At 32.1% G+C, this 27,874-nt stretch overlaps 2 protein-coding genes across 2 annotated transcripts; both read right to left on the reverse strand.

The window, feature by feature from the left end:
* Window positions 1-14,054: 14,054 nt before the first annotated feature.
* On the reverse strand, window positions 14,055-21,087 carry LOC134717717 (putative uncharacterized protein DDB_G0281733). Its single transcript, XM_063580212.1, has 4 exons — window positions 20,980-21,087; window positions 17,732-17,891; window positions 16,498-16,673; window positions 14,055-15,040 (listed from the first exon to the last, which is right to left on the reverse strand). The coding sequence occupies exons 1-4, from the start codon at window positions 21,035-21,037 to the stop codon at window positions 14,367-14,369; spliced, it is 1,068 nt and encodes a 355-aa protein (XP_063436282.1). The 5' UTR covers window positions 21,038-21,087; the 3' UTR covers window positions 14,055-14,366.
* Window positions 21,088-23,415: 2,328 nt separating this feature from the next.
* On the reverse strand, window positions 23,416-27,471 carry LOC134706918 (uncharacterized). Its single transcript, XM_063566290.1, has 4 exons — window positions 27,316-27,471; window positions 26,159-26,234; window positions 25,061-25,239; window positions 23,416-24,242 (listed from the first exon to the last, which is right to left on the reverse strand). The coding sequence occupies exons 1-4, from the start codon at window positions 27,380-27,382 to the stop codon at window positions 24,103-24,105; spliced, it is 462 nt and encodes a 153-aa protein (XP_063422360.1). The 5' UTR covers window positions 27,383-27,471; the 3' UTR covers window positions 23,416-24,102.
* Between the last annotated feature and the right edge of the window lie 403 nt (window positions 27,472-27,874).

The raw sequence follows: 27,874 nt of genomic DNA on the forward strand, positions 1-27,874 counted from the left end.
GGGAGATAACTCTGTAAAGTCAGCTAAACGTTTTAATTACGTTGTGTTGTAAAAGGAATATTAAGCTTCTCAATGATCAAAATTAAAGTTTGTCAAACTGCTATATAACCAGTGTAATTTTTCTGACAAAACGTTTGGTTCAAAATGTTGGATTTTTTTATATTTTTGTTAAAGGGTCAAAGTTAATACTTAGATAAAATTTTATGAAAATTAAACGAGCCAAATTAATTTTAGTGAAAGTGTTGAGTACCACCTTAAAACAAAACATGAATCGAGATTCTATTGTTTTAATAAATGATTTTACTTCTACTCACAGGCAGTATTGTTGCTACAAACGTAAGCTTTTGTCGCTGGAGATTTGTGATAAGTTGTCCTTGTGTAAGTGGACGAGAGTTCATTCGACAACACACACAAACAACAATCGCTACAATGACGCCTAATCCAATAAGGCAACCAATAACTATTCAAACGGTAGCACCAGCTGATCTGAAATTAGAGCAATGATATAAACATATTGCTACAATTTAACTCGGACAACAAATCCTTCGAATCCGAATAATATTTGAAATTAAAACTATAAATATATAATTTCGATCCGCAGATACTACAGCAATACGATGACAGAAATGTAAACTTCCAATTTCGAAAATAGTTCCCTTAAAATATAGTGTATTTTAATTTCTTTTCCTTTCTTCTTTTCATTAGTTTTTATTGGGTGTAAGTAAAAGAATAGAATGAAACACCATTTTGAAATGTTTTATTTCAAATGTTAGTGGAAGGAAGCAGGGGCTAGGCAAGGTGCAAAAATGGTACTTTTTCAGTTTTTTTACCATCTATTGACTTGCTTATACCAATAGGGGTGTTACACAAACACGATGTCAATAGTTATCAAAGATACCAGACTTTATTTAATGTACACCAGACGCACGTTTCTTCAACATAAGACTTATGAATGACACTCAGATTAAAATAGTTTAAAAGCTAAACAAGTATAAATTTGAAGAGCATTGAAGACCCTAAATTCGAAAAAGCTTTACCAAATACGGCTACGGTAAGCTATACCTGGGATTAGAAAATCCTTAATATTTCGAATAGTTTAACTTTTGTAAACAGTTTATTTATAAAAAAGAAAGACCATATAATTGATATTCAATAGCGCAAATCAAGCTATCTTATAATAAGTTGAACATACAAACTTGCTGAGTGCTACACTAGTGAATAATAGTCAACGGAATCAGATTTACTAGGTGCGTAACCACAACATGGATCTTTTAAAACCGCAGAACAGCAACCATATTGACAATATGTAGCCCCATATTGAATGTAATTATATGTATGGGTTCGTCTAATGTATTGACAATATGCCAACCCTAAAAATAAGAAGTTACAAATTAATCATATAATTATATATGTTCTGTACAACACGGAATTGCCATCGATTTCCAATAATAAACGATTTTTAGGTCGCGAAACAGGTAAACTGGGTTCAAATATGTTGTTGTTTGTTGTCTTCTGTAAAAACTCAGCCAATTTTGGCAAAAGGTTACATGAACCTTAAAGCATAATGAAATAGGAGTTCTAATGGATTCTTATGTCATATCTTTTCTTCGGATATTGATTTTTTAAATAATAAACGCCAAGCACGTGTTCCATCTATTTAATACAGGGTCCAAATAAAGTTAATTTTTAAAATCTTACAAGGCAATCATTTATCAGCAAATTTGTCAGGTTATTTTTGACAAATGTGATCCACTTTGACGGCAAATATTGAATGGAAATTAATAAATACTAGAAAGTAAACCGCAACACATGGGTATGATGAATCTTTTGTAGACAACACTCGCGTCTGGCGTAAATACATGTTTTAATCCTGGGATCTATATTGAGTTTGTTTAGAATAAAGAAGTTATACATCGTTATGGCAAGCCGTTTTACTATTTGTTCTAAAAAATCTTTATAAAACATCTTGTATAACGTCTTTATTATATATCTAATGAATGATATAAGATATCTTATAAACGATAAGAGATACACTATAAAATTATATGAGATGTCTTATAAACTATTTTTTTGTATACATCTTTTTATATCTATAAAAATATATTTATAAGATATCGTATAAAGTATATAAGATATCGTATAAAGTAAATAAGATATCTTATAAAGTATATAATATATCTTATAAAGTGTATAAGATATTCTAGAGAAGAAAAAAGTTCGGATGAATAGCAAAACAGCTTGCAGTACAGTACATCATATATATAAGAGCATATGTGCTAATGCGATAACAGCCTGCGCAAACTAAGCTAGTTATATCTTTTCGGGTTTGAATTACGTTCCATTTAGCATTAAAGAGGGACAAACTATTCTTGTATTTGTAAAAAAGATGTTTAAACAGATGAAATATTGTCAAATATTTAAATAATACTGTCCAACTTGTAGCTTGTTTCGTTTTCAGGAATTTAAATTTTATTTTTCCAATTAATGTATAATTCAGTAAGATATCTAGACAAGACAGCACACACACCAGCAAAGTGAAATGGGATCAATATAAGTTGTAATTACTTGTTTCAAAATGTATTATAAACAAATTCATCTTACCTCCTACACATCTCTAGGAATATGATTGGTTCATAACACCCAAGTGGAGACCGTGTATATTCCATATTAAGTTAGTAGGGTTCAATATTAGGTAAGTAGGCTGGGCTTATTTCAATACACGGTAAGTAGTGATGATACGTCTCTCAATGCGATGTTGGGGGAAATTTTTAAAGGTTTCAACAAACGATGGAATTGATGATAAACGATTGGAGTAAGTTTATAAAAGAACATTTAAAGCTTTTAACTTGTTATTGTTGTATAGACCAGTGGAAGTATACGTTCTTAATACTAACGGTATTGAAGACTTGCTCACTTTGATAGGCCACTAGTCTTAATACCATATATTAAGATAGCCGGTAAGATAAATCCGTTACACAGTTTACTAGTGACCTAATACGATAAATATAGGGTCAGTAAATTCCATATGGGGAGCTGAGATTTAGCTCTCACCCCATATGAAATTTACTGACCTCATTCGCTCTAACCTCATATGGAATTAACTGAACCCTTCGGTTTCACCCAATATGGCATTTATTGACCCGATATATATTGTATAAGGTCACTAGCACACTGTTATAATATCTAAACTAAGCTAAGACGATATTATACTTCTAAGACTAAGATCGACGTCCGGTAGCTTATCGACGTCCGTTTCTTAAATCGACTTCCAAATCTCAATGGCAAGTCTTTAACTGTTGAAAAGCTATACAAACCCTATAAACTAGACCAACATTTAACTGATCGGACTTTGTTTTGGAAATACATGATGTTAAATTGGACGATGATTAGATTTAAGGGAGTTAGTTTCTCAGTTTAAAAAAAAAAACTTTTCAAAACACTAGGTTATGTTGATAGGGGGTTAATAAAGGAATCAAAAGAGAGAAAAAAGATTTATATAGGTCAATGTGTTTGTTTTTGAGATATAAGCCAATGCAATGTTGGCGGGAAAATATTGTCTCTTGACTTTTCATAGCTTTTTCATTGACAAGTTTAAGTTCTCAAAAAACCATTGATAAAGGCAACAGTAGTAGACCACTGTTCAAAACTCGTTAATAGATGGAAAATAAACAAATTCGGAGTAACAAACTGAAACTAAGGGAAACGCATTTTAAAAATATAAGTAGAGCACAACGACACAACATTAAAATGTAACACACACAGTAACAGACTTAGCATTAGACAAAATCCGATGAGAATAACAAATATAACATAAAAACTAAATACATGAATATGGAATAGAAAAGTACCGGGATACGTCTTATAGTAATAGAAACGAACTATAATATAACAATGGCCATATTCCTGACTTGTTAAATGATAAAAAAAAAAAAAAAAAAAAATAGTGGGGTTATGGCATGCAAAACCTCCCGCTTCAATGACAATGTTAAATATAACATAAAAATGAAAACATAACATTACAGGACTACAATACAAATAAATATGAGAACATCTTAGACAAAGAAACACATGAATAATTGCTTACAAAAGGCACCAGGTTTAAATTCAATACACCAGTAGCGCGCCTCGTCCACACAAGACTTACCAGTTACGCCCAGATATAAAAGTTCGAAAGTCAAAACCAGTTCAAAGTTGTACAGCACTGAGAATTAAAAGTTCACAAAGGTTGTGCCAAATACGGCTAGGGTTTTCTGCTTTGGATAAGAACATCCCTATTATTTAGAACAATTAATGCTATTGCAAACAGTAAATTTTATCAAATGAATATAATTTTATAAGACTTTTACACATGGCTTTTACACATAATACATGTAACAGATTTATGAAAACAAAAATGGGGGTCAACGGGGATTTTTTTAGGCATTCAAGTGGATAAAACTAGAGGATTCCGAAGGTTCTGACAAAAATCCCTAAACATTGAGCACTGATTTGAGAATGAGACGTCAGATTTGGATGTTGATTGAGGAACGGACCTCGATAAAAATAAGAAACCGGACATCGATCTGAGTCTAACATATGATAAATATTGAAAATTAATTACAAAGAGGCCTTCTATTTTGTAATGAATTTTATAATAGTATCATATAAAATATGCGCTAAAATAACAGATATATAATATTGCCTAACGTTTGTAATATGAGTAAATATCCTAAGACCATGTCTGTACTTCCTGCTGAACGAGATTGAAATTAAAACGTATATACATGTGTAATAATATATAATTATGCTTGAAATATGGCAGCTAACTATTGAAATTTAATATTATTAAAGTTACCATTGTTAGTGCAGTTTTTTAACATACAAACGGTGTTTACACAGTTATGGTTTTTCTTTAACACTAAATGCTTTGTAAGGTTATTGCTTTTTTACGTAAATTAATTATGCCAATTTTCTCGTTTTGGATTGTTGTACATTTGTTAAGACTTTTGTATCCTGTTCTGATGTATGAGATTTATGTAGGTTCCATTTAGACTTGTGAAATTGTTTGGTTTTTTTTTGTCGTCTTCCATTGTTTGCCCTATCATTGTAATTGTCAATGAATCCAATGAGCATCTTCCATCTTCTTTATAGAAAGATAATAAATAAAGGCAAGAGTAGTATACAGCGGTCCGAAATTCATAAATCGATTGAGGAAAAACAAATCCAGGTTATAGACTAAAACTGAGGGAAACACATCAAATATAAGAGGAGAACAACTACACAACAGAAACACTAAAATGCAACACACACAGAAACGAACTATAAGATAACAACACGATAAGATAGTTTCGGTCCTATACAATTTACAATATCCCCATTCAGTATCTTTCGTGTCTCCTTTGTCTGCATACACAGTCTGCAACACGACACGATAAAACGTCATTTACTGGATTATTCCTAAGGTCAGCAATAAATAAGCTCCAAAACAAAGGACACGACTCAACTACCAAGGACTCAGAAAATAATTTCCACATAATTATTGTTTTTTAATATTTGAATCGATCCTGGTTTAAAAAGCACGTGTAATTCTTGCTATGACGAAAGTTCCGCGGCCTCAAGCCTATTCGGACGATTTGAGGTTCATCAATGTATATTTCAACAAAGACTTGTAGCAATGTTAGTAACATGATTTTTAAGAAATTTAAAATTTGGAGGTATGATATAAACAATTATTTTTGCTCTTAATTTTCTATTACAGTAAAATTTAAATCTTTTTCATAGCTTGCTGTTCAGGATGAACCAAGGCTCGGTGTTGAATACCATACTTTGACCTGTAATGGTTTACTTTTACAAATTGTGACTTGGATGACAAGTTGTCTATTTTGCATTCATGCAACATCTTCTTAGATCTCTAAGTTAGATTTTAATTGTTCATATAGGAAGTGTCTTGACATTGAAGTGCCAAAATAAGGTCAGTTTAAATGTTCTGAACATATTTGACCAAACAGCAATTTTACACATTATGGAGGAAAATTAATATCAGTTACGGCATTACTAAAAAAAATAATTCACAATTTTATTATATATTTGAAAGAAACAACTTATAGAAACAAAAATATATTTCGAAGTAAAAGCTTTCCTTCCGGATCACATACAAAAATACGGCAAACTTGAGAAAAACTTTAATAATTCACAGAACTTCTGAGTAATTCCTCATCTGTATTTGGGTCTTTTTTTTCCCTTCAAAATTCAAACTAATTTATAGCTTCCTTAGTTTGTTTATTAAAATATTGTTATTTTGACATATTCTAAATAAAGAGATGATTGAAGTTATGCTGTCATTAGTATCTTTAAGATTAAGGTGAATTGTTAAGATTGAGGTCTCTTTTGACCAACTTGACCTTTGCATAACAGACCAGTGTTTGTGTTTGAAAGCGCACTGACAACTCCATAACATTTAATTATCATATTTTTATTTCAATTCCTTTAAAGATACTATCTTCTTCCTTACTTCCTTTAATATGAAACTTCTTAAGATTTTTATCAAACCAGTATTACGTTTAAAATTCAACTCCGATTTGACAGGGTGTATGTGTTCTTACATGGGCAGTTTTTGATAAAATCTTATGATGATATGTAGCATACAGTCCATAAGACAATAGTCATACGTGGATTTATCACGATAGAATACTGAACTTTATCAACATCCAAGGGATAATCAAAATTTCAATCTTGAAAGTTAATATCAAGAAATTTTTTAAACGATAGCATACAAACAAACAAACAAACTAAAAAAATCAAAGCACCAAAGGGGCTGTAGGCAGTTAAGTAAAAAACAAAGCAGAGGCAAACTTGGCAGAAGTTTATATAATAAGACAAATATTGTTGCTTCAATTTGTTTTTTAAGGATTTTTTTTTAAAAAGAACAAACATTAAACAATCATATTTTGTACATTTATGTTCATTTAATGAATTATTCATTGAGGCAACAATTCATATTTTGTCAAAGTTTTTAAAAGCAACACATATTATATCAAGTATATATTTTTCATTGTCATGAGTCTGCAGTGGTACACGTTTGCAATGATTGCAGTTCGTTAACGTTAGTATTGGTTGACTGTTAGAAGTTCAAATTGACTTTAGTACGAGCTTGTAAAAGTATGAATAGACTTGCTTCCCTGGAAAGAAATCTGAGTTTGTGTTCAACAGTACACCAAGTTATCAAACAGGAGTGGGTATGGTGACCCTAAGGACTCTCCCTATATTTCATTTGATCAATTCTCATACATGAATAAATATGGTTTAATTTAACGGTGGGGTGACTGCAGGGACTCTCCCTATATTTCATTCTATTTAGAGGTGGGATCCCTACTGTTTCCAAGTTCTTAAACAGGAGGGGTATGGTGACCACAGGGACTTCCCCTATATTTCATTTGATTTGTTATATAGTCCCATACATGAGTATATATGGTTAAGGGGTGAGGATCTCGAATTTTTCCAAGTTCTCAAACAGGAGGGTGTACAGTGACCATAGGGACCCCCTTATAATTTATTTGATTTGTAATATTATATCCCATACATAAATATATATGGTTTTATAAGATTGTGGATCTCGCCATTATAAATTCTCAAACAGGAAGGGGTAGAGTGGCCCCACGAACTCCATCTATATCTCATATGATTTGTTATATTGTCCCATACATGAACATATATGGTTAAGGGGCTTGACCGTTACCAAGTTCTCAAACAGGAGGGGTGGGGGACACCAAGGGAACCCCTTTATATTTCATTTGAATAGTTATATTGTCCCATACATGAATAAAATATGGTTTGGGGTTTAGGGTCTCGAATGTTTCCAAGTTCTCAAACAGGAGAATGAACAGTGACCCTAGAGACCCCCACAGTTTTCCTTTGATTTGTAATATTGTCCCATACAAGAATATATATGGTTTAAGATTGGTGATCTCAACTGTTTCCAAATTCTCTAACCGGAAGGGGGAGAGTGGCCCCACAAACTCCACCTATATTTCATATGATTTGTTATATTGTCCCATACATAAATATTTATGGTTTAGGGGTGGGGATCTTGACCGTTTCCAAGTTCTCAAATAGGAGGGGTGGGGTGATCCCCAGGGACTCCCTATACATATTTAATTTGATTTGTTATATTGTCCCATACATAAATTTATATGGTTTAGGGGTGGGGATCTCGACCGTTTCCAAGTTATCAAACAGGAGGGATGGGGTGATCCCCAGGGACTCCCCCTATATTTCATTTGATTAATTATATGTTATCCCATACATGAATAAATATGGTTTAGGGGTGGGGATCTCGACTGTTTTCAAGTTCTAAAACATGAGGGGGTGGGGTGACCCTGGGGACTTCCCCTATATTTCATTTGACTATTTATTTAGTCTCATACATGAATGTATATGGTCGGGGATGGGGATCTAATCCGTTTCAAAGTTATCAAACAGGAGGAGGTAGAGTGGCCCAATGGACTTCACCTATATATAATAAGATTTGCTTACATTCAGGTATCATATATATAGTTGCACTATTTGTGCCTGTCCCAAGTCAGGAGCCTGTAAATCAGTGGTTGTCGTTTGTTTATTTGTTACATATTTGTTTCATAGTTATTTTTTTATATATAAATAAGGCTATTAGTTTTCTCATTTGAATTATTTCACATTGTCTTATTGGGGCTTCTATAGCTGACTATGATAATGTGGTAATGGTATGGGCTTTGCTCATTGTTGAAGGCAGTACGATAACCTATAGTTGTTAATGTCTGTGCCATTTTGGTCTCTTGTGGACAGTTGTCAGCTATTTTAACTGACCCATCAAAATTGAGAAGGATATTAAAAGCATCTAACATGCAATACCAACATTTATCACTGAAAAAGAAAATGTATACTGTTACCAGGAACATATATATTGTTAGATAAACTGTTCCCAGATGTCACATTGTATTGGATTTTGACATTAAAATTTGTGTACAAAATGTTTTCTGCTTTTTCTTTCTTTTACATGTATCTTTTGGATTTCAATTCTAGTGTTTATATTTATTTACCATGCATAAATGTATTTTGTCACCTGTCAAGTTTAAAAAAAAAAGATAGCCAAACCCGGGATTATCATTATCCGCTTCCGGAATCGGATCCGATATTGTAATTGTCTTCCCCGGCAGCCATTTTATTTTCAATGTTGTTTTTGATAGATGGAGTGAGATACGATTTTACTAAGAGTTGAATGCTTTTTTTTGTAAATTTATTGGGGTGTAAAAGCGTTGATCGAAGTACATTTTGTATGAAGCGCGGAAGCGCTTCATTCTAAAAATGTACGCACGGTCAACGCTTTTACAATCCTATAAAGTTACAAAAAAGAAGCATTCAATACTTATAATTACGTTCTTAAGCTTGGATCATTAAAACACGATTTCTATCCAGTTTTTGTTTAATTCACCTGTGCACTTTATTGTGGGACCTCGTGTCATCATGAATGAAAAGTTTTATTGAGTGATGCAATTGCTTACGGAATAACATGTTATATGAAGTTAACCAATCAGAATAACGTATTATAATGAAACATGCATCTAATGTAATCATTCGGATTTACACATTATTAGTCGGCGATTTTCTGTATAAATCTAGCGGTTGAACAAACGGAACATCGCTGTCATGGATAGTAATGATGAAAATAAGTTTGAGATCGTTTATTAGAAAACTTTGGTAAAAATGTTTGGAAAGTTTTTTTTTTTATTTTCTTTCAAGGTCCGTCGAGCATGTCGGGCGTAGCTAGAAACCAAGTAGAAAGTCCGACTGCAAAAATGGAAGGTCGCAGACCTCGGACCACCGCTAATTTGAACCCCTGCGTCCAAATTGAAAAGATACGAAATTTCGTATTCTTATTCAAAATTGCCACCAACAACGTGATCCATAGAACTTATTTTAATAGACTACTGACGTAGTTGACTATGTATTGATGACAAACAGTATTCCTACGACTTTTGCAATTTGGGAAATCTAAACTACTTGTCTTTAGAGATTTTCGACAATTAAATATTTCATACATTTGTTCTTTGACATCTTAGCCAAAAGCTCAGGGGATAATAACATACATAAGGATTCCTAATGTGCTCTACTTCTTATGTGCAACTTCAAAACTTTTGGGAAAATCGACGATCATTTAAGGTTTTTTTGGTCATATTTATTGTAATCCAGAATGAAAAGTATGAAAAAAATGTCCAAAAAGTTATAAATAACATAGTATCCAGCTAGATAATAACAATGGCACGTATTTCAACATGTATTGGGTAGCACACAAATACAGGGTGCTCACGTAAGGCAGCTTAACTGCCTAAAAATTCTAATATAATCAAGATTTCTGTATGTCTGCCAAAACATGGAGGAAGTAATTCGATAGATTGACAATACTTTGTAATTTCCAATTTAAAGCAACAATAATTATCTTAATATACTACTTTTTCGACATTTAATATGAAATATACGCAGTCCTTCTGGTTATAGACGTGTACAAAATCATAGTTTTGAAAAGTAGTTCGCTAAAAAAAAGTTAGGAAGATTCAGTTTCATTCAAATAAGCCAAACAAAGTCATTGGTAAATTATGTGCGTAAAACACCAACAACCATGATAAGCCAAGAGTGCTGTAAATCGGTTTAACACCATGAATTAATCAATCATTTGGATCCCTATATCAAACGACCTATGATTTAACCTCAGTTGGAATCCGGATTCCGCACGTGATTAGCATGTGTATTTATTTCCGGAGATTTCTTTGAAAGTGAACAAATATGGAGACATCGGGCTTGACAGAAAATTCGACTACTAAGACGAATGCGTCCCAAAAAAATCATTCATATTGAGGTATAGAGAACGTTATTTTTGTTATCCGTATAATTAAATCAAACAAAAACAAAATTGCTTCAGTGTAGAGAAATGCGATAAGAAAGTGGTGAGTCCATTACAGAACAGGTAAATATAAAGTATAAAAGTGTATTTCGATGTTTGTGTTGGTTATTTTTTTGTTATTTCAAAAGGCAGTTCATGTTGTCATTGTGATACGACAGTTGAAAAAGACATTATCCCATTTTTCCTATTAAATAGATGAATAGATAAAATGATTGACAAAACAATACTGCCAATAACACATGATTACAAATAATCCTACCAAGTTTGTAGCTTTCTGTAAAAAGTTTCAAAGAGTTGCGTTCACAAGATGTCTTTGTGATATATGTAGGACAGTCCCAAATTTTTCACAGTTCATCACCGAAGTCCGAGGAAAATTCAAAACTAACGGAAAGTCCCTCAGTTTATAGCAAAATCAAAAGCTCAAGCACATCAAATTAATGGAAAACAACTGTCAGATTCTTGACTTAGTACAGGCGTTTCGTTATGTAGAAAATAAGAGTACAAAATGGTTATATTTACATGATAGAAAACGCTCTCACTAATGATAAAAGCTTTGAATTCTATGAGATAATGTCAGAGGAGTTGTGTTTACGAAGTGCCAGTGTAGTACAATAACCAAAAGCAAGACCAAAGTTCCATAACAGCCAAAACAATCCTCACATGAAGTTGACCAACCAGATTGTATAATATGACAAACAATGCCCGTTAACTCACATAAAAGTGTTCAAATCAAAACAGAGGCGCATTTACAAACAATCATAAATTTATAATTTTAAAATTTATTCAATGCTTCAAATATTATCCATCAAAATGACAATACACAATGGTAAACAACATGATCATAACCCATTTACAACTTCATAACATTTAACTGTCATATTTCTTTTTCAATTCCTTTAAAGATACTATCTTCTTCCTTACTTCCTTTAATATGAAACTTCCAAAGATTATTATCAAACCAGTATTAAGTATAAAAATACAACTCTGATTTTACAGGGTCAGTGGTTGTCGTTTGTTGATGTGTTACATATTTTTTATCATTTGTTTTTGGTACATAAATAAGGACGTTAGTTTTCTCGTTTGAATTGTTTTACATTTGTCATTTCGGTGCTTTTTATAGTTGACTATGCGGTAGGGGTTTGCTCATAGTCAAAGGTCGTATGGTGACCTATAGTTGTTAATTTCTGTGTCATTTGAATTCTTGTTGAGAGTTGTCTCATTGACAATCATACCACATCTTCTTTTTTATATCAGACTCTGATGGGTTATCATGCCTTCAATACTGTTATGTTTTGAGTACAAATGTATATTCATCAATAATATTAATTTGATAACAGAAATAACAAAAACAGAGTATATATTCCAAATTGTAATTTAGCTTCTTTAAAAATACAAAATAAACATTGCAATAAAAAATATATGACATATTGTATACATATATATCAAATGAATAATATCTATCTCATGACAAGGAGTGATGTTATACTATTAAATCAACAATGATTACTCTAGCATGTGAACATAAAATTGTAAAGAATAAGGTATTTACTAGTGTCAAAGTAACAAATGTCCATATATACGGAGAGAGGCCAAGATGAATATTATCCGATAAGTTTCCAGAGCTTTGAGGCATTCATGTTTATAGGGTTGGCCTTCTCTTTACTGAAAACAACACCAAGGTTGACTCGTTACTGAAATTATCATCCCTAGGTTTTCTTCCGACCGACATTAATTTTTTGTAAATCACAGGCATGCATTCGACTGTCCAAAACGTATAAAGCCGCAAAAATGTCTGAACAGAATGGGAACGTTAAACCCGGTGCCTCGTTATGGGAAGAGTGTCACTCTCTTTACACGAAACAAATCCAGCTCAGCATTTCTCTCATTCTTGTTGATCCCCTATTGCAAGCCCTACCTCTTGTATAACATTTTTTGCTTATTAATTTATTCTCGTCTTGAACAATGCCATATTTGACATTCAATCAATCAATCACTCAATCAATCAATTGGAAATTTCTGCCAAACTACATGAATTTTGCATTTCTTGATATAAAATGTATGTATGAATTTATTGGGGAAAAAATAGTATATTATTTTCATGCAGAATTCGATCGCCAACTGAATACTGTATTTTAACCGCTATGGTCGACTCTGTAGGAGACGTTCATGCTATACATATATACCAATCGGGTAAAATGGGTGTTCCCTGTACCAATCCAAGCAAATACAAAAGAAAAGGACAATATATATGTCAATTTGACTCTGAAATAGGGTATGTGAAGAAAGTTCCTGTAGAGTCACTGTATAGCACGACAAAAAAATAAAAAAAATCTAGCGTCTAATAAGCATTATAATGTTTATATGACATTTTCACCATTTCAGACATCTGATTAAGCATGTACAATTTAAAATCTGTAATTCAGTCTGAATTTGTAAGTAAAATTTTTGCTGCCCTCCTCTTCGTCTAAAATGCAGGAATTACCATATGAACCATACAGGTACAAATAAAAACAAAACGTTTAATTAGAATAATAATGATAAATATCTGCATACCTTACCTTTTTATTTTTTAGATAGAGGAGTGAGAACGTAACAAAATTTCTTATATAATGGAAATGGGAAACGTTGATACAGTCAATATCCTTGAATCGGTGGGAAAATTAAATATGTGTGGTCAAATATAGACGAAGTAATGACTTAATACTGTTGCATGATGTATACATAAAAAAAAAAAAAATTATGTAAATTATTGTTTAGGATTTTTTTTCTGAAATTATAAATAAAACAAAGTAATTAAACATTACAATATGTAACACTCTTTTTGTAATAAAATAATAACTAATAAAATTATGACACAATAAATTTCAATACGGAATTGTGTAAACAAAATAATTGTGGATCTTTAGTAAGTAACATAAAAAAAAATGCTTATTAAATTTTTTTTTAATAATTATTCATTTACTTTAGCACTGTACTACACATAGAATAAGAAACATATCGATAAAGTACACGAACGATTAATTACTTAATGTCCGATGATTAATATTTCAGGCATACTGATGACCAAAGGAAACCAATATCTATGTTCTGTGTAGTAATACATATACGATAGTTGTGAACAAAGGGCCCTAACTCGAAACAATTTCAATATGGTAGTTTATTTCAATAAAACATTGTAAAAAAGAAGAGAAGAAAAAAAGTAGACATGCATATCCATTTCCGTATAATATGTTTAGCACTTAAAACTTTGATTAAGATATTGCGAAAAAATAGTACAGTTACAATGCACAAGCAATGCCTATATACTAATAAATATTGTACTTTCTTTTGTTTTAAAGGTACCTTGATACGATTTTAAAAGGCATGTAATTGGTGAAACCAGTAAACAGAAATATAATATCAATACACAGTAATGAATTTATATATACATGTATGTGCGTAAATTGTCATAACCCTAAACTGTTGTGCCAATGCTTCCTTGATCAGAAACTACACTTTCTGAAACCGATTTGCTATGGTCTCTTGAATTCACACTTGATTCTGAAGCATTGTTTCTTGTGTGAGGTCTAGAATGGCCATGTCTTGGTCGATGATCCCTTGAGTCCACACTAGAAGATGAATTTACACGTGGTCTATGATGTGACCTAGAATTACTTTGGCGTGGAGATTGATCTCTCGGACGCCGATCACGAGTATTTTGATTATGTGGAGAACGTTCACGAGGAGGACGATCACGTGGACCGTCTCTTGAACGATGATCTCGTGGACCGTCACCCGAACGATGATCTCGTGGTCCGTCACCTGAACTATGATCTCGTGGACCGTCAACTGAACGTTCATTTCTTGATACAGATGTAAAATCTGATGTCACACTTTGTTTATCAAAACTTGAAACTGAATCCGCGTAATTTCTTGATTTATAGTTTTGGCTATGCTGTTTATAAGGTTCACTTTTCGTGGAAAATGGCTCCGATTTATAGGACACTTTATTACTTGCTGTTTCAAGATCACTATCATCATCGTGCTTGGCGATAGGTGGTAGGAAATTCATGCTGTTATCCCTACTACGCGCTTGCGTGGAAAAACTTGTTGCGTATCCTCTGTTATCACGCTTGTAATCTGTTGTATCTGAAATTGTAATCATTTTATAAATTTAGATTTTTGGAAAAACAATATGTATTGTTTCAAAATTCCGATAGCGGGTCACTAATAAATAAGATTAATCGGTCTTACAAGGACAACAATGAAGCAAGTATATCTATACAGATTTTATTAATAAATGTGTTAGTTCTGTCGTCATTTAACTGTTATGTATTATTTACAGTAACGGAAATCTAACTTGAAACAATTGGTGGTCTCTGGTTGTTGAATGTTGTATGGTCGGACTGTTGTGGCTTTGACTCATTCCCCATTTCCTTTCTCAATTTCATTATTTTAAATTCCTTTGATATAATTCTGCAATCAAGATGCCTGACAGCCAAGTGTTCAGTGTTTTTGGTTTTAACTATCCAGCAATTTGTAAATTTAGCCTGTGCAATATGATTCTTCTCTATATTTACTTCAAAAACCCTTTTATAATGTAGCACCAAATAGTTAAGCAACAATGACTATTCTTTGTCTAATTCTAAAAGCTTTGGTGTCTGCAGTAACGACGCAAAATAAGTTGTTTACATTTTATTCATCTCTGTTGCTTGTAAGCAAATACCGTTTATCTGGAATTTTTCTAATTAAGACAAGTGCAAAAAAAAACTACCAGACAACCTCACAAATATCATATCAGTAGACATTAAAATTTTCCAGTATTTAACCTCAAATATCAATATAAAATTCAGCAATACAAATTAAATTTACTGTTCACCGAGTTTATTTTTGCTCTATTTTTAAATGTATAATATAATTATTATCAATCTATGTCTTGTTGCAAGTATTTTTTCTCTATTGAAATATTTAATTTGAAAATGTACACTAAATGGTATGTGTATACAAATTTTCATGAATAAAATAAAATAATGCAAGATCCGTTATTTCGAACTTTTCTGTTAATGTAAATTTATAGAACTTCAAGGATGAAATATTTGATAAATAAAGAAACAGTGCATTGTTCATTTAACAAAAAAATCTCAAGGATGTGTGCTACTCTGTTTCAAAATAACAAGCTTTTTAAAGGCCATTTTTAAATTGATAGTATATAAAAAAAGAACTAGCAGGAAAAATGAAGGATTCGGGTGGTTTTATACGAGATATAAGCTATTGAACATTTGACAGGAACTGTTTCTCTTGAGCAATTAGCTTTTATATGTTTAACATTTGGATCATTTTTCTTTCAAAAATCTATTAAAAAAACAAGGATTAAAAAAAGGTTTTTAAAAATTTGGTTTTACTCAATATGAAAATTAATAGAAAGAAAAGCAAGGGTTAGGGGGCAAAATTTTTAGTGGCATTAACATGAATAAAACTAGAATATTCCGAATATCTGATAATAATTCAAAAACAAGTGTATCGAACTTCCGTGGTGTAAAATTTAGCTACAATGTTATAAACTCTAGTACATCAGTATTGTGTTGATCAATGTATGTTTTCCTTACCACTCATTTCTGATTGTGCTATATAGGAAACTACAGGTTGTTGTGGTGTAATATAATGATTTGCTGACTCCTTTTCTTTCATTTTTGATTTCCTCAAATAAATGAATATAACTGCACCAACAATAATTATTGCTATTAAAACTCCAATGATGATTCCTCCAATGGCACCTGCCGACCTGTGGGAATAAAATGAATTATATATCAAAATGTCTACAATCTAAACAATCTTAATAAGTGTACTGGTCAGATGTTTCATTCGTCGTTCACATGGCAATAGACAGAAGCAGCCAATTTTGAAATTGAATAGAAGTGTATGAAGTTAAAACATTATTGCAGGCTGTATAGTACTCTATAGTTGTTAATGTCTGTATCATTTGATCTCTTGTGTCGAGTTGTCCCATTAGCAATCATGCCATATTTTGTTTTTTTATACATACAGCTGCGGTCATTTGTCGGTGTATTTATAAGTGCTTATCGTTTGTATTGATTAGACTGTTGGTTTTCCTATATTGGAATGGTTTTACGCTAGTCTTTTTTTGTGCCCTTTATAGCTGTTCGGAGTTAGCTTATGCTCTGTGTTGAAGACAGTACTTTGACCTATAATGGGTTACGTTTACAAATTGTGACTTGAATGGAGAGTTGTCTCATTGGCACTGATACCAAAATCTACCTAATTTGAAGTAGCAGCCAACAATGGAAGAAGTTCGCAACCGCTTTCGATGTTCATTGAGACAACCAAATATATTCATAAACTACCTGCCTGCAGCTGAAATTAAGTCCTTTGAAAATCATTATAGAACTTGAAAGTGGTTAGACAGATTTTCTGAGAGCCATGCTATATAATTATTTTATAACAAGATAATGTCTATTGAAGCGACGACTGAATTTATAAGGAAACAATTTTGATACACTGTAATAATGATCAGCAAAATTTTCATTAATAAACATATTATTTAGACTAAAACGTGAATGAGAGAAATCTGCTTTATTAATTTAAGTTAAATTTCAAAATTGAACAAATCTAGTATGCATGCATCTTAACATAAATAAGAGTTAAAGAGTATCTGCCTAAAAGTTGGACAAACGTAGAATACTGTGCAGCGTTCATAATTATACTAATTTGTAGTCAAGGGACTATATACGGTCATAAAACGTGACTCAGTACTCAAAATCTGTGCTCGAAACACCAAATTCTGTATTTTTATTGGTTAATCTCTTAAACATAAATACTTACAATGATTCATTTGGTTCTATTTTATTACAGCATGGATTTATAGAAGTCGGATAGCAACATCCATTATAACAAAATTTCGAGCCCTGTTGAGGATTTGGGTTGCCTGGATCAAGCACGTTGTAAAAGCACTCTTTAGCTACTGTTTGGCATAATACTGATACTAAAATAGATAATGATACATTTCTTATTTAAAACATGTTAAACTATTGCAGGTTATCCAGATGGGTACAGTGAGTTTAACTGCTTCCTTAAAGTGTAATTACTAAAGTTGTAGATGTTCATACTGGGCAAGAGTACGTCAAATCTTGAAATCTTAAAAGAATGAAAAGCAGTATATAACTTGTTTTTTAAACCTATCAAAATCTACATTTATGTATCAGAAGCCCGAGTAAGCATGTATCTTTCTTCCGTTTGACAATATTTCTCTGCTAAACATCCTTAATTTTCGCATCACGGCGTTGGGACATGGAAACTTATCAGTGAATGAACTGATGTCACCTTATATACTAGTTCTATAATATAACACGTGTTATGAAGATATATAGAAAAACAAATCTGAGACAAGTGTCTGTTGAAAATACGGATGACTGGATTAATATCTTTTCATTTCAGTCGTTATTATCACTTCTTGAAGTAAGTTTGAGTGTGGTCTAAGTGCAGGTATTGGGTGGTTAAATACGGCATATTCACCTCTTTATCAAAGGGAATGTTTGTCAAAATTTTAAAACAACCCTTTATTATCACATTTTAATAGATATAGGAAGATGTGGTGTGAGTGCCAATGAGACAACTCTCCATCCAAACAACAATCCAAAAAGTAAACCATTATAACCCTTATTGTCTCTGTTCTTGCCATCTCGACCTTAAACAAAAATAAATAAAAAAAATTAATGATGATTGAGAATAGACAATGACGGACGCATCCTGTCACAATTGCATTGTGTAAGGACTTGAACAAGCGTTTAGAAAAATATACGAGTAATATACTATGAGCTTGATAATGCGTCCTATGCCATTTATAATATACTATACTGGAAGGACATTTAAGCTCTATCGAACATTAGACATAAAAGGCCCAAAGAGCAATAAATGTTATTCAGCATGATACAAGAAGACATTCCAGTTGAAATACATTTCCCCCTGCAAACGAAAAAGATTTAAGGAAAGTACAGTTTTAAATATAATACTGTCGATACGTGTACTGTCACTTTTACTCAGTGAGTATTAAAATAAACGTTTCAACTCGGGAGATATGGATTGAGGGTTGTTCAAGTTTTTATCATATATTGTTCACTTAACCTTGTTAACCATATATTTAAAATTGACAATTTTATAGTTGTGTGATGCATGGTTTGTAAATAAAAAGTATGTCATGTTTATAATAGATGTTAGCGTAGTAACTACATTTGATATTCTAAATAAAGGTAACAAAGGCTAATTTCATGATTAGGAAACAGAAATCAACGTCAACAGAATGGAGAAGGTGGGGCTAACATCCATTTTGTGACCCATGTAATTAAACTTACTACTCAGCACATTATAAAGGGGTATAATGATTGTTTAAAGTCAAAAAAGACATCTAGACTTACAAAATGGAGACGTCATAATTACTCCTAAAATTATTGTCGATTATAAAAAAGATGAGGCACATGTATGAGTACCTATGACATCCAGATCATAATTAGTAAAAGTAAACCATTATAGTTTAAAGTACGGCCTACAACACAGAATTTTGGATCACACCAAACAGCAAGCTACATGTATAAAGGGCCCCCTAAATGACTAGCATAACACCATTCATTTAGGAAAGTCAATTGTATAATCTTAAAGGCTACATAAAAAAAAACAGAAACAAGAAATACTTATAAACAACATCAACAAACGACAACAACTGAGCATTAGGTTCCTGACTTAGGGCAGGTGCAAACAAATGCATCAAATTTGAACGTTTTATCTGGTCTGTTTATTACAAGAAAGCGAAGAAAAATAATCGATTTAAGCATAGTCACATCCCCATTTCGTTGGTAAAACTTTAAACATTTGCCACAGTAAATTAAGAAGAGTTTCATAAAAGTAGGTCCCGTTCATTTACATCATATAAAAAGTCGTTATTTTGATGTATCAATACTTTTTTAATCAAAAATATACTTTCTCTTATTAAACTCCTCAACGACAGACGAATTTTAGTGTATAGTTTAAGTGCATGATTATTCAATCATTCACAAGAAAAGAGTGTCAACAGTGAAATAAAAAGCTAAACAAGGAAGATATCGGGAATGACCATTTCGTTGACTAAATCTGGCAAACAATATCATTCTTTTACAGTCAAAACGGTGATTTACATATATTGGAAAGGCGGACTGCAGCTGACGCCTTATTTTATGATACTAGGATCAAATATATGTATGGGTTGATTTATCACAAAACTTAAACATATGAATGGTAAGGGTTTTGAAATCATAGCTGCAAATCTGAACTAAGAATTTTAATTAAAATATTGACACATCCCTTGTGGAAGTGCAGTACTTCCCAGTCTTCACAATCCGCTGCTGCATGTATAATCAACACGAGTGTGATCTATTTTATTTACATACGGCACTTTTAAGGTTTACATAGTTGTCTATGATTTTTCAGGAAGATCAGCATAGCTTCAGCGCGGACCGCGTAGAGGACCCCCAAAATGATGTGTCAGGCAAAAATATAAATTCACATAGTCATTTGCTACGTCAAAACAAACAAACAAACAAACAAACATTTATTTGTGAATATATAAGTAAACTGCTATTTGTACAAAACGTATCTGATTGCAGGAAAGAACCTTTCATAACATGTAAATATATATGTAGTCCCCGATATGAAATTTAAAATGAAAAGCACAGACAAATATATAAAGTTGTATACTATATTATACTTTTGGAATATATTCTGTCTAATGGAAACAAACTGAGAGTTTCCAGAGGAGCGAGACCGGATGCGTTTATGATTCATTCCCATGTTTAACGGTGTTCTATGTGTACACTTTATTTCATTACATATACTATAAATCACGAAAATGTTTTATGTAATAGTGAGTAGTCTGATCAGGTGTAAGGGGTCACGAGGGGTCACCGACACCGATATAATTCTTCGATCCTGTGTAATAGAATGTCAGATCAAAGAATATATAAATTCAATATTTATCAACACTTATAAAAAATCCAAAATTGAGGAAATCAATAAGAAATGTAGATTTAAAGATATTTGTTTACCTGTTAAATACGATATCAACGAAAATCCGATTCGAAGCGGAGTGTCCCACTTCGCCATTTTCTATCCTTTGTCAACAGGTATGATTCAAATGTTTACCTGTGTTCTAAATTTAGTATTATGACGCGTTAGAGAATTACCTGCATTCATCATATTAGGTAAAAATGGAACGTTTTAGTACAAATACATCTACACTCGACAGATCTTGACATAGACAAGGTCAGGCAAATAAAGAGATTTCAATATTATGAAGAAAAAAGTGTATACGAAAACCCTATATTTATATGCAAATTAAGAAGTTTGTTAATATAAAAAAAATCCGTGGCTTCAATATCTATTAATAGATGATAGAATTAAGTTAATTTCGGATCATCTTCATACAGCTATTTCACGAGTTAGTTATTTCTGCGGCATCAAACTATCCCTTTCCAACGACATTTTTCATAACCCCTTGCGAATCCTGATCGACGAAATTTTTAGTACATGCATGCAGGTTGTACTTATACGTTTTTAGTTTTATAATAAAGTCATGAAATATGTACCCACTGGAAGACCGAAAAACATATTTCATGACGTATGATAATAGCAATACCAGATTATTGTTGTAATAGTATATTCTAGAGTAGATTCAGAATGTTGTAGGATATCCATGGAAGATGCTTCATAAAGATTCAGTTTTCATGCATGAAAACACAGAAATGCAAAGTCTCACTTAGGTGAATTTCTATAATTCCTATCAAAATGAATGATATTTTTTAAGCAATCGTAAATGTGTGCTACTCATAGATTTTTTTTAAATATACCAAACGCGTAGTTTCAAAACTAAACATATTATAACATGCATTTTACACGTCAAAACTGGTTTACCAAAAGAGCAAGTTTGACAATGTGTTCTATAAACTCTCCCATTTGTGCTTGCACGTAAAGTATTTAACATAAAACGTAGAAGGTAGGGGTATTTCGCATAAACAGCATCATCTAGGAATAAGAACAAAAAATGCGCAACGATTTATTTTCTTTCAAACACTTTCAAAGGTTATCAGGACTGTAAACATATTATCGTTTAAAAATGTGTACTTCGAGTACTCTCAAATCTGTTGTTGGAATGTACAAGTACCCGGTCACGTCCGTTTTGTGTTTTTGTTATATGCTTTTCTATTTGTTTCAATCTGATGGGTTAAGCATTTTGCAACTGATTTTTATAGTTTGTTCTGATGTTGTACTGTGACACCACTGTCACAGGTTAGTTGGAGGGCTGGATTTCCGTGTGTTACATATTTGTTTTTGTTAATTATTTTGTACATAAATAAGACCGTTTTTTCGTTTGAATTGTTTTACATTTGTCATTTCGGGGCCTTTCATAGCTGAATATGCGGTATGGACTTTGCTAATTTTGAAGTTGGTATGGTACCCAAGTCAGGAATATGACAGTTGTTATCCATTCGTTTGATGAGTTTGGACTTTTGATTTTGCCTTTTGATTTTTGATTTTCCTTTTTGAATTTTCCTCGGAGTTCGGTATTTTTGTGTTTTTACTTTTTATGGTAACATAATATTTGTTAGTTTCTATGTCATTTGGTCTCTTGAAGAGAGTTGACTCATTGGCAACCATACCACATCTTCTTTTCTATATTCAATATAAAACGTTTACACCTACACATGTCGTCTTTTGTTTTAATCTGTGTGTTGCTGCTTGATCAACCTACCCGATATTTCCTTTAATTCGTATGTGTTATATGTCTTATACTCCTCTAAATATTCATGCCCTACGGTACGTCTAGGAGTTAACTTTAGAATTTTATAGATTACCAGTTATCAAATTATATATTTTTTATAAAGGGGGAACTAATTGCCATAAGAGGGGGTCCGCTACAAACATGCTACAGTGATTTCCTATATAATAATTTTGTTTCCCACAAAAAGGGGGAAGGAGGGCTTTGTCAGTGCATTGATTATTGAAACCTTTTTTACAGAAAAATCTTATCCCCATCCGAGTCCACGTTGTCTGTATATCCGTCAATAGTTTACATATAGAAGAACAGGCAATAACTCTTTGGAGATATAACTCTGTAGAATTTCGAGTAGTATTTCATTTCGTTAAAACGTTGCAGACCTGATACGACAACATGTGTTGTTTCTGACTAGTTAATGATGTTTATTTTTTGTAATGTAAAAAAAAAAAACGCAAATTCTAATTCTAATTAAATATGTGTTGCATCTGATTAACATTGCAGTGTAATATGAACAACTTCGTAAGGCAAGGTTGTCGGCTCTCGTAACTTTTTCGTAGTCCTGTATTACCGAATTTATGAGCTTTGGTCCTGACTTTCGTAAGTTTGATACCGGAGATCAAAACGAACAGTTCTTTTGCTGATCGATAGGAAATGGAATACAAGCATTCTCAAAGCTTACCTATTTTTATTTCTAGAATATTTTTGCTTCGTTAAATCAAAAGGACTGGCTTTCGAACGTGTTTTATGTCTGTTTCGATTAAAATATAGTTCTGTTTTAAACTATTTGAATAAAAAAAAACGTAAGTCATGGTGTGTTTTACAATAGTTGTACACAAGGTCATTCTAGCGTGCTAAATTTTAATGAAAAAATAACAACATATGTAATCCTACTTCTGTTAAAATGAGCAGTTGAACATTGGTGGATACATGTAGTTGTCTACCTGCAATCATATCACGTCTCCTTTTTTATATAGAGTATGCCATGAAAAGTATTTCCTAATCAGACAATAATCTTTAATACATGTATTACTCCTCCAACAACAATGGATCTATATATGGTATGACGTATTCCAAGGTGAAGTTTATCTAATTATCTTAAGTCTATACGCGCCGTAGCCTTTGTATATTTTTATGCCCAGTATAATGGTTTTTGTGTTGATTATACTTGATTTTTGCACATTATGCGCTTCCTGTCCACTCAATGACGGCTGTGCAGTAGGCGCAGTAGAACATGTGTGTTGTCTATGCATGGTGACAAGTAGATGTTAGTGTCTAGCATGTCGATTTGCATTTATATATCAAGTTCTTGTTATATATATGTAGATATCGACTTTTGTCATCGGTTATAACCTTCCTCACAGGAAGTACATGTATGGGTCTACTCATTCGACGCTTATTTACAAAAATCTCCATTAACAGCGTCCTCATAAGAAGGTGGAGCAGAATTAAAATCAGTGTACGGTGGTGCTGTGGGTTCCATGACAAATCCAGTGTTTATATAGCCTCCATTCTCTTGAATTGGTCTTGGAGTCTCTGCAATATAAATTTCTAAATCATAAATAATATCAATTTTCCATACATCATATAATAATATGGGGTATGTTCTCTAATATGGTATGGGATATGAGTTACATTCTAGACTCGAAAATGGTATGTTATTCGAGTTAACGTTCTAGAGCATGGTATCGAGGATATGGATTATGATATGAGTTTTCATTTTAGGATATGGTACATGTATGAGACATGAGTTTACATTCAAGAAAGTTGTCTGGGATGTTATTTAACATTTTAGAATATGGTCTATAGAATATGGTATTAGATAATAAAAACAAAAAAAAACAAAAACCAAAAAAACAAGGGTCATTACACATATATTTTACTTCTTTTCAAATTAAGAATCGGTCTAATTTGGGAATAAATAATATACAGTTTATGATATGGATGAGTATGTCGTGTACAAAAGTAAAGAAAACATTAAACAGTTCCTCCACAAAACAACTGCACCGATTATAAGTTTTACTGTACTTTTGTTTGCCCGTATTTGACAAAGTACAAGACGGTCCTACTATACATAGTAATCTGTCGTGACAATTTTGTAGTCAAAAGTCAGTAATATAGAAATATAAAAAAGAAGATGTGGTATGATTGCCAGTGAGACAACTACCCACAAAAGACCAAAATGACACAAACATTAACAACTATAGGTCACCGTACGGCCTTCAACAATGAGCAAAGCCCGTACAAATAGCTTTTTATCATTTCTCACTTACTTTATCAAAAATATTGCAATCACAAAAATAAAAATGATATGATTTGTCATCCTTTTGCAGATAATATGACATACTATTTACCTGTTGTATGTCTATTACTTATATGTGACACTGATGCCACTGCTGGTTTATCTCGACAATACTCTTGTTCAGATGAAGTATTTCTCCTCATTGCATTACAAATACAGATAACACAAATCAAGAAAAGACACGCGCCAACAATACTTCCTGCTATAATACCAGCAAATTCTCCAGAAGAGCTAAAACATATAAAAATTGAATGATGTTATTGTTGTGCATTGTATTTTGTTGATGTCATTTGAATAGATTTATCAGTTAGTATTTAAGGATGTACATATCTGAGGAGCCACACATTTTAGAATTAAACTTTTTTCTTAACCTGATTTTTTGGTTTATAAGACTGTAACAAAATAATTGGTGAAGAAAAAATCATATGGTGGTGCACTTCTTTTGTAAATACACATTTTATTCACAGAGTTATGTTGGATTTTAATATTTTAAAAATTCACTGATACTTGCCACTTAAATCACATGTTTTGGAAATAATTCAAGAACGAGATTTCAACGAGACTGAAAAGTCAGAAGAATACATCCTTAACGCTACTTGCAGCACTTGTATGACAATTTCAATGCACTTATTGTTGGAAGAACCCGGCTTGACCGGAAACACCTTCTGTAACACTATTAAGAGATCAAGACTCAGGACCTATTTCCCCCTATGTTATACATGTATAGAGTGCATATATATATACAACTCGTCTAAACATCAACCCAACATTGTTAGATCTGTAAATTTGCTTTTGATAAACTGATATGACATTTGATGTCGTTTTGTCATGTTCGGTCTCAGTCAACATTTATTTAATGTTATGTATATCATATATTAACATGCATTCAAATATTAAGAGTGCAGCCACTTCCATTTTATATGATGCATGTCCAATGTATTAAAGTTGAATCAGCCCATATCTATGCATCAAAAGTATTCTACAATGTACTTTGCAATGACGGTAGCTTACAATTAACATTTTCAGCAACTTTGTAAAAACGCTGCATTTCGAGACCAAGATGGGTTCTTGCCAGGCCTACTCTTATGATTTCTAAAAGCTAATGCCAATATACTCGTCATATGTAATGACAATTGATGAATAAACTTACAAAGTGCTATCATTATCTTCATTGTTGTCGTCAGAACAATCTTCACCCTCAGAACATGCATCAGACTTACAGCAATCTGAAAGACAAACAGCAATTGGAGAATGAAATAGAACCTATTAATATAGACTCGAAAGTTAAAATGCTATTCGTTGTGATAAACAAAGTTAATGTTATATAAACAGTATCTGTTATCTCCTTACTAATTTGGTGTACATGATATTTTAAAACTTGTTAAATAAAAATACTCTTCCCCCTAGACTTACTTAAGATAGAAATGGGTTAAAAAAACATATATTTTTTTATCAAAATTAAATAACATTATATATTCATTGAAAACCGAACAAACAGATTTTTAGAAGGAACACCATTTCAAAAGGAGTTCAAATTCGTTCTTGGTTTTGTCAGATCACTGTAATATTTCAGATATTTTGCCAATGCAAGTGTATTTAACGAGGATGCTTGGACAATTTCAAAATTATTTGCTCCATTTCTTTTGATCACTTTTAATTGATTATAGCCGGTTGTTCCAGGAAGTTTAATGACTACTGATAAAATGTAAACGTGGTTGTGATGTCATGTGGTCTATATAGATAGACCTTTGGATGGACTTTTATTGTCCTTCTATCACGATCTGAAAAAACATATTTGCTTTAGTGTACATTTAACTAAACTCAGTAAAATACCCTAAATCTTGATATAATTCTCTACAATAACTCTTAGGGTCGGGAGAAGATTGACCACATAAAACTTTACAATAATACATGTATAATAGAAAGTACAAATGTGTGTAAACCTATTACATATGATTTATTGTGCCTTCAGGGCTTGAGAAAAGTCATGTAACAGAAAATAATTTAATATTATAAATGAAAGGTAATTTTTTTTTAATGTAATATTATATAAATGTATCTTTGTTAAGCTATTGCCTGTATTGAATACAAAAAATTACTTCGATGGTATATTATTATAATTTCAAAATGTAATTGTGTTCTGACAAGTAACCTAATATTTTCACTACATTCTAGATAAATTTAAGATTTAATCTTCTAGTATAATTACAGCAAACAATAACTTAGTTTGCAAAAATTAATAGAAATAAGAAATCTATGAAAAATTACATTTATTAATAAGAAGACGATTTATGTACTAAATCTTACCTGTTAAAGTAGATAAAATAAAAATTCCTAAGACATATTGACGTTGTCCTAATATACCAGTCGCCATTTGTATTTTTCAGATAAAGAACAGGTAAAACTTACAAATGGTGTTTAAACTAAGTAAGCATGAAGTATTTATCTATCGTCTAATGTATGTACATGTGATATCAGGTACATGCCACAGCGGGAAATATATTGATAAAATTATCGCCTTTATTGCCAAATAAAACAAAAAATGGAACTCATCAATGCTTGGCACTTTTTCTGCAAAGACGCTGTTAGTTTGTTCTTAAACTGTCCTGTACCAAGTCAGGAAAATGGCAGTTGTTATCCAATGGATCGTTTCTATGTATGCTGCATTGTCCGTTTTATTGTTGCTGCACTTCAGTGTTCCGTTGTGTACCTCTGATAGTTGATGTATTTCCCTCGGTTTTAGGGAGCTACCATTTGATTTTTACGAAGATGGGGGGGGGGGGGGGGGTAGGATGAACATTTTTGTCCTGCATTTTATTTTAGTTGTAATCTCTGTCCTGCCTTTTTATTTTTCACCTTAATTGGT

Source organism: Mytilus trossulus, chromosome 1 (assembly GCF_036588685.1).
Source record: "Mytilus trossulus isolate FHL-02 chromosome 1, PNRI_Mtr1.1.1.hap1, whole genome shotgun sequence".
Classification (NCBI taxonomy): Eukaryota; Metazoa; Mollusca; class Bivalvia; order Mytilida; family Mytilidae; genus Mytilus; species Mytilus trossulus.

Excerpts from the sequence above, each read along its gene's own strand:
- LOC134717717 (XM_063580212.1), bottom strand. The coding sequence starts at position 21,037 with ATGGCGAAGTGGGACACTCCGCTTCGAATCGGATTTTCGTTGATATCG. Across the intron at positions 16,674-17,731 it reads ATAGAACCAAATGAATCATT|GTCGGCAGGTGCCATTGGAG; the intron begins GTAAGTATTTAT and ends TTATTCCCACAG. Across the intron at positions 15,041-16,497 it reads AGCACAATCAGAAATGAGTG|ATACAACAGATTACAAGCGT; the intron begins GTAAGGAAAACA and ends TTACAATTTCAG.
- LOC134706918 (XM_063566290.1), bottom strand. The coding sequence starts at position 27,382 with ATGGCGACTGGTATATTAGGACAACGTCAATATGTCTTAGGAATTTTT. Across the intron at positions 25,240-26,158 it reads GAAGATAATGATAGCACTTT|CTCTTCTGGAGAATTTGCTG; the intron begins GTAAGTTTATTC and ends TATATGTTTTAG. Across the intron at positions 24,243-25,060 it reads AAGTAATAGACATACAACAG|AGACTCCAAGACCAATTCAA; the intron begins GTAAATAGTATG and ends TTTATATTGCAG.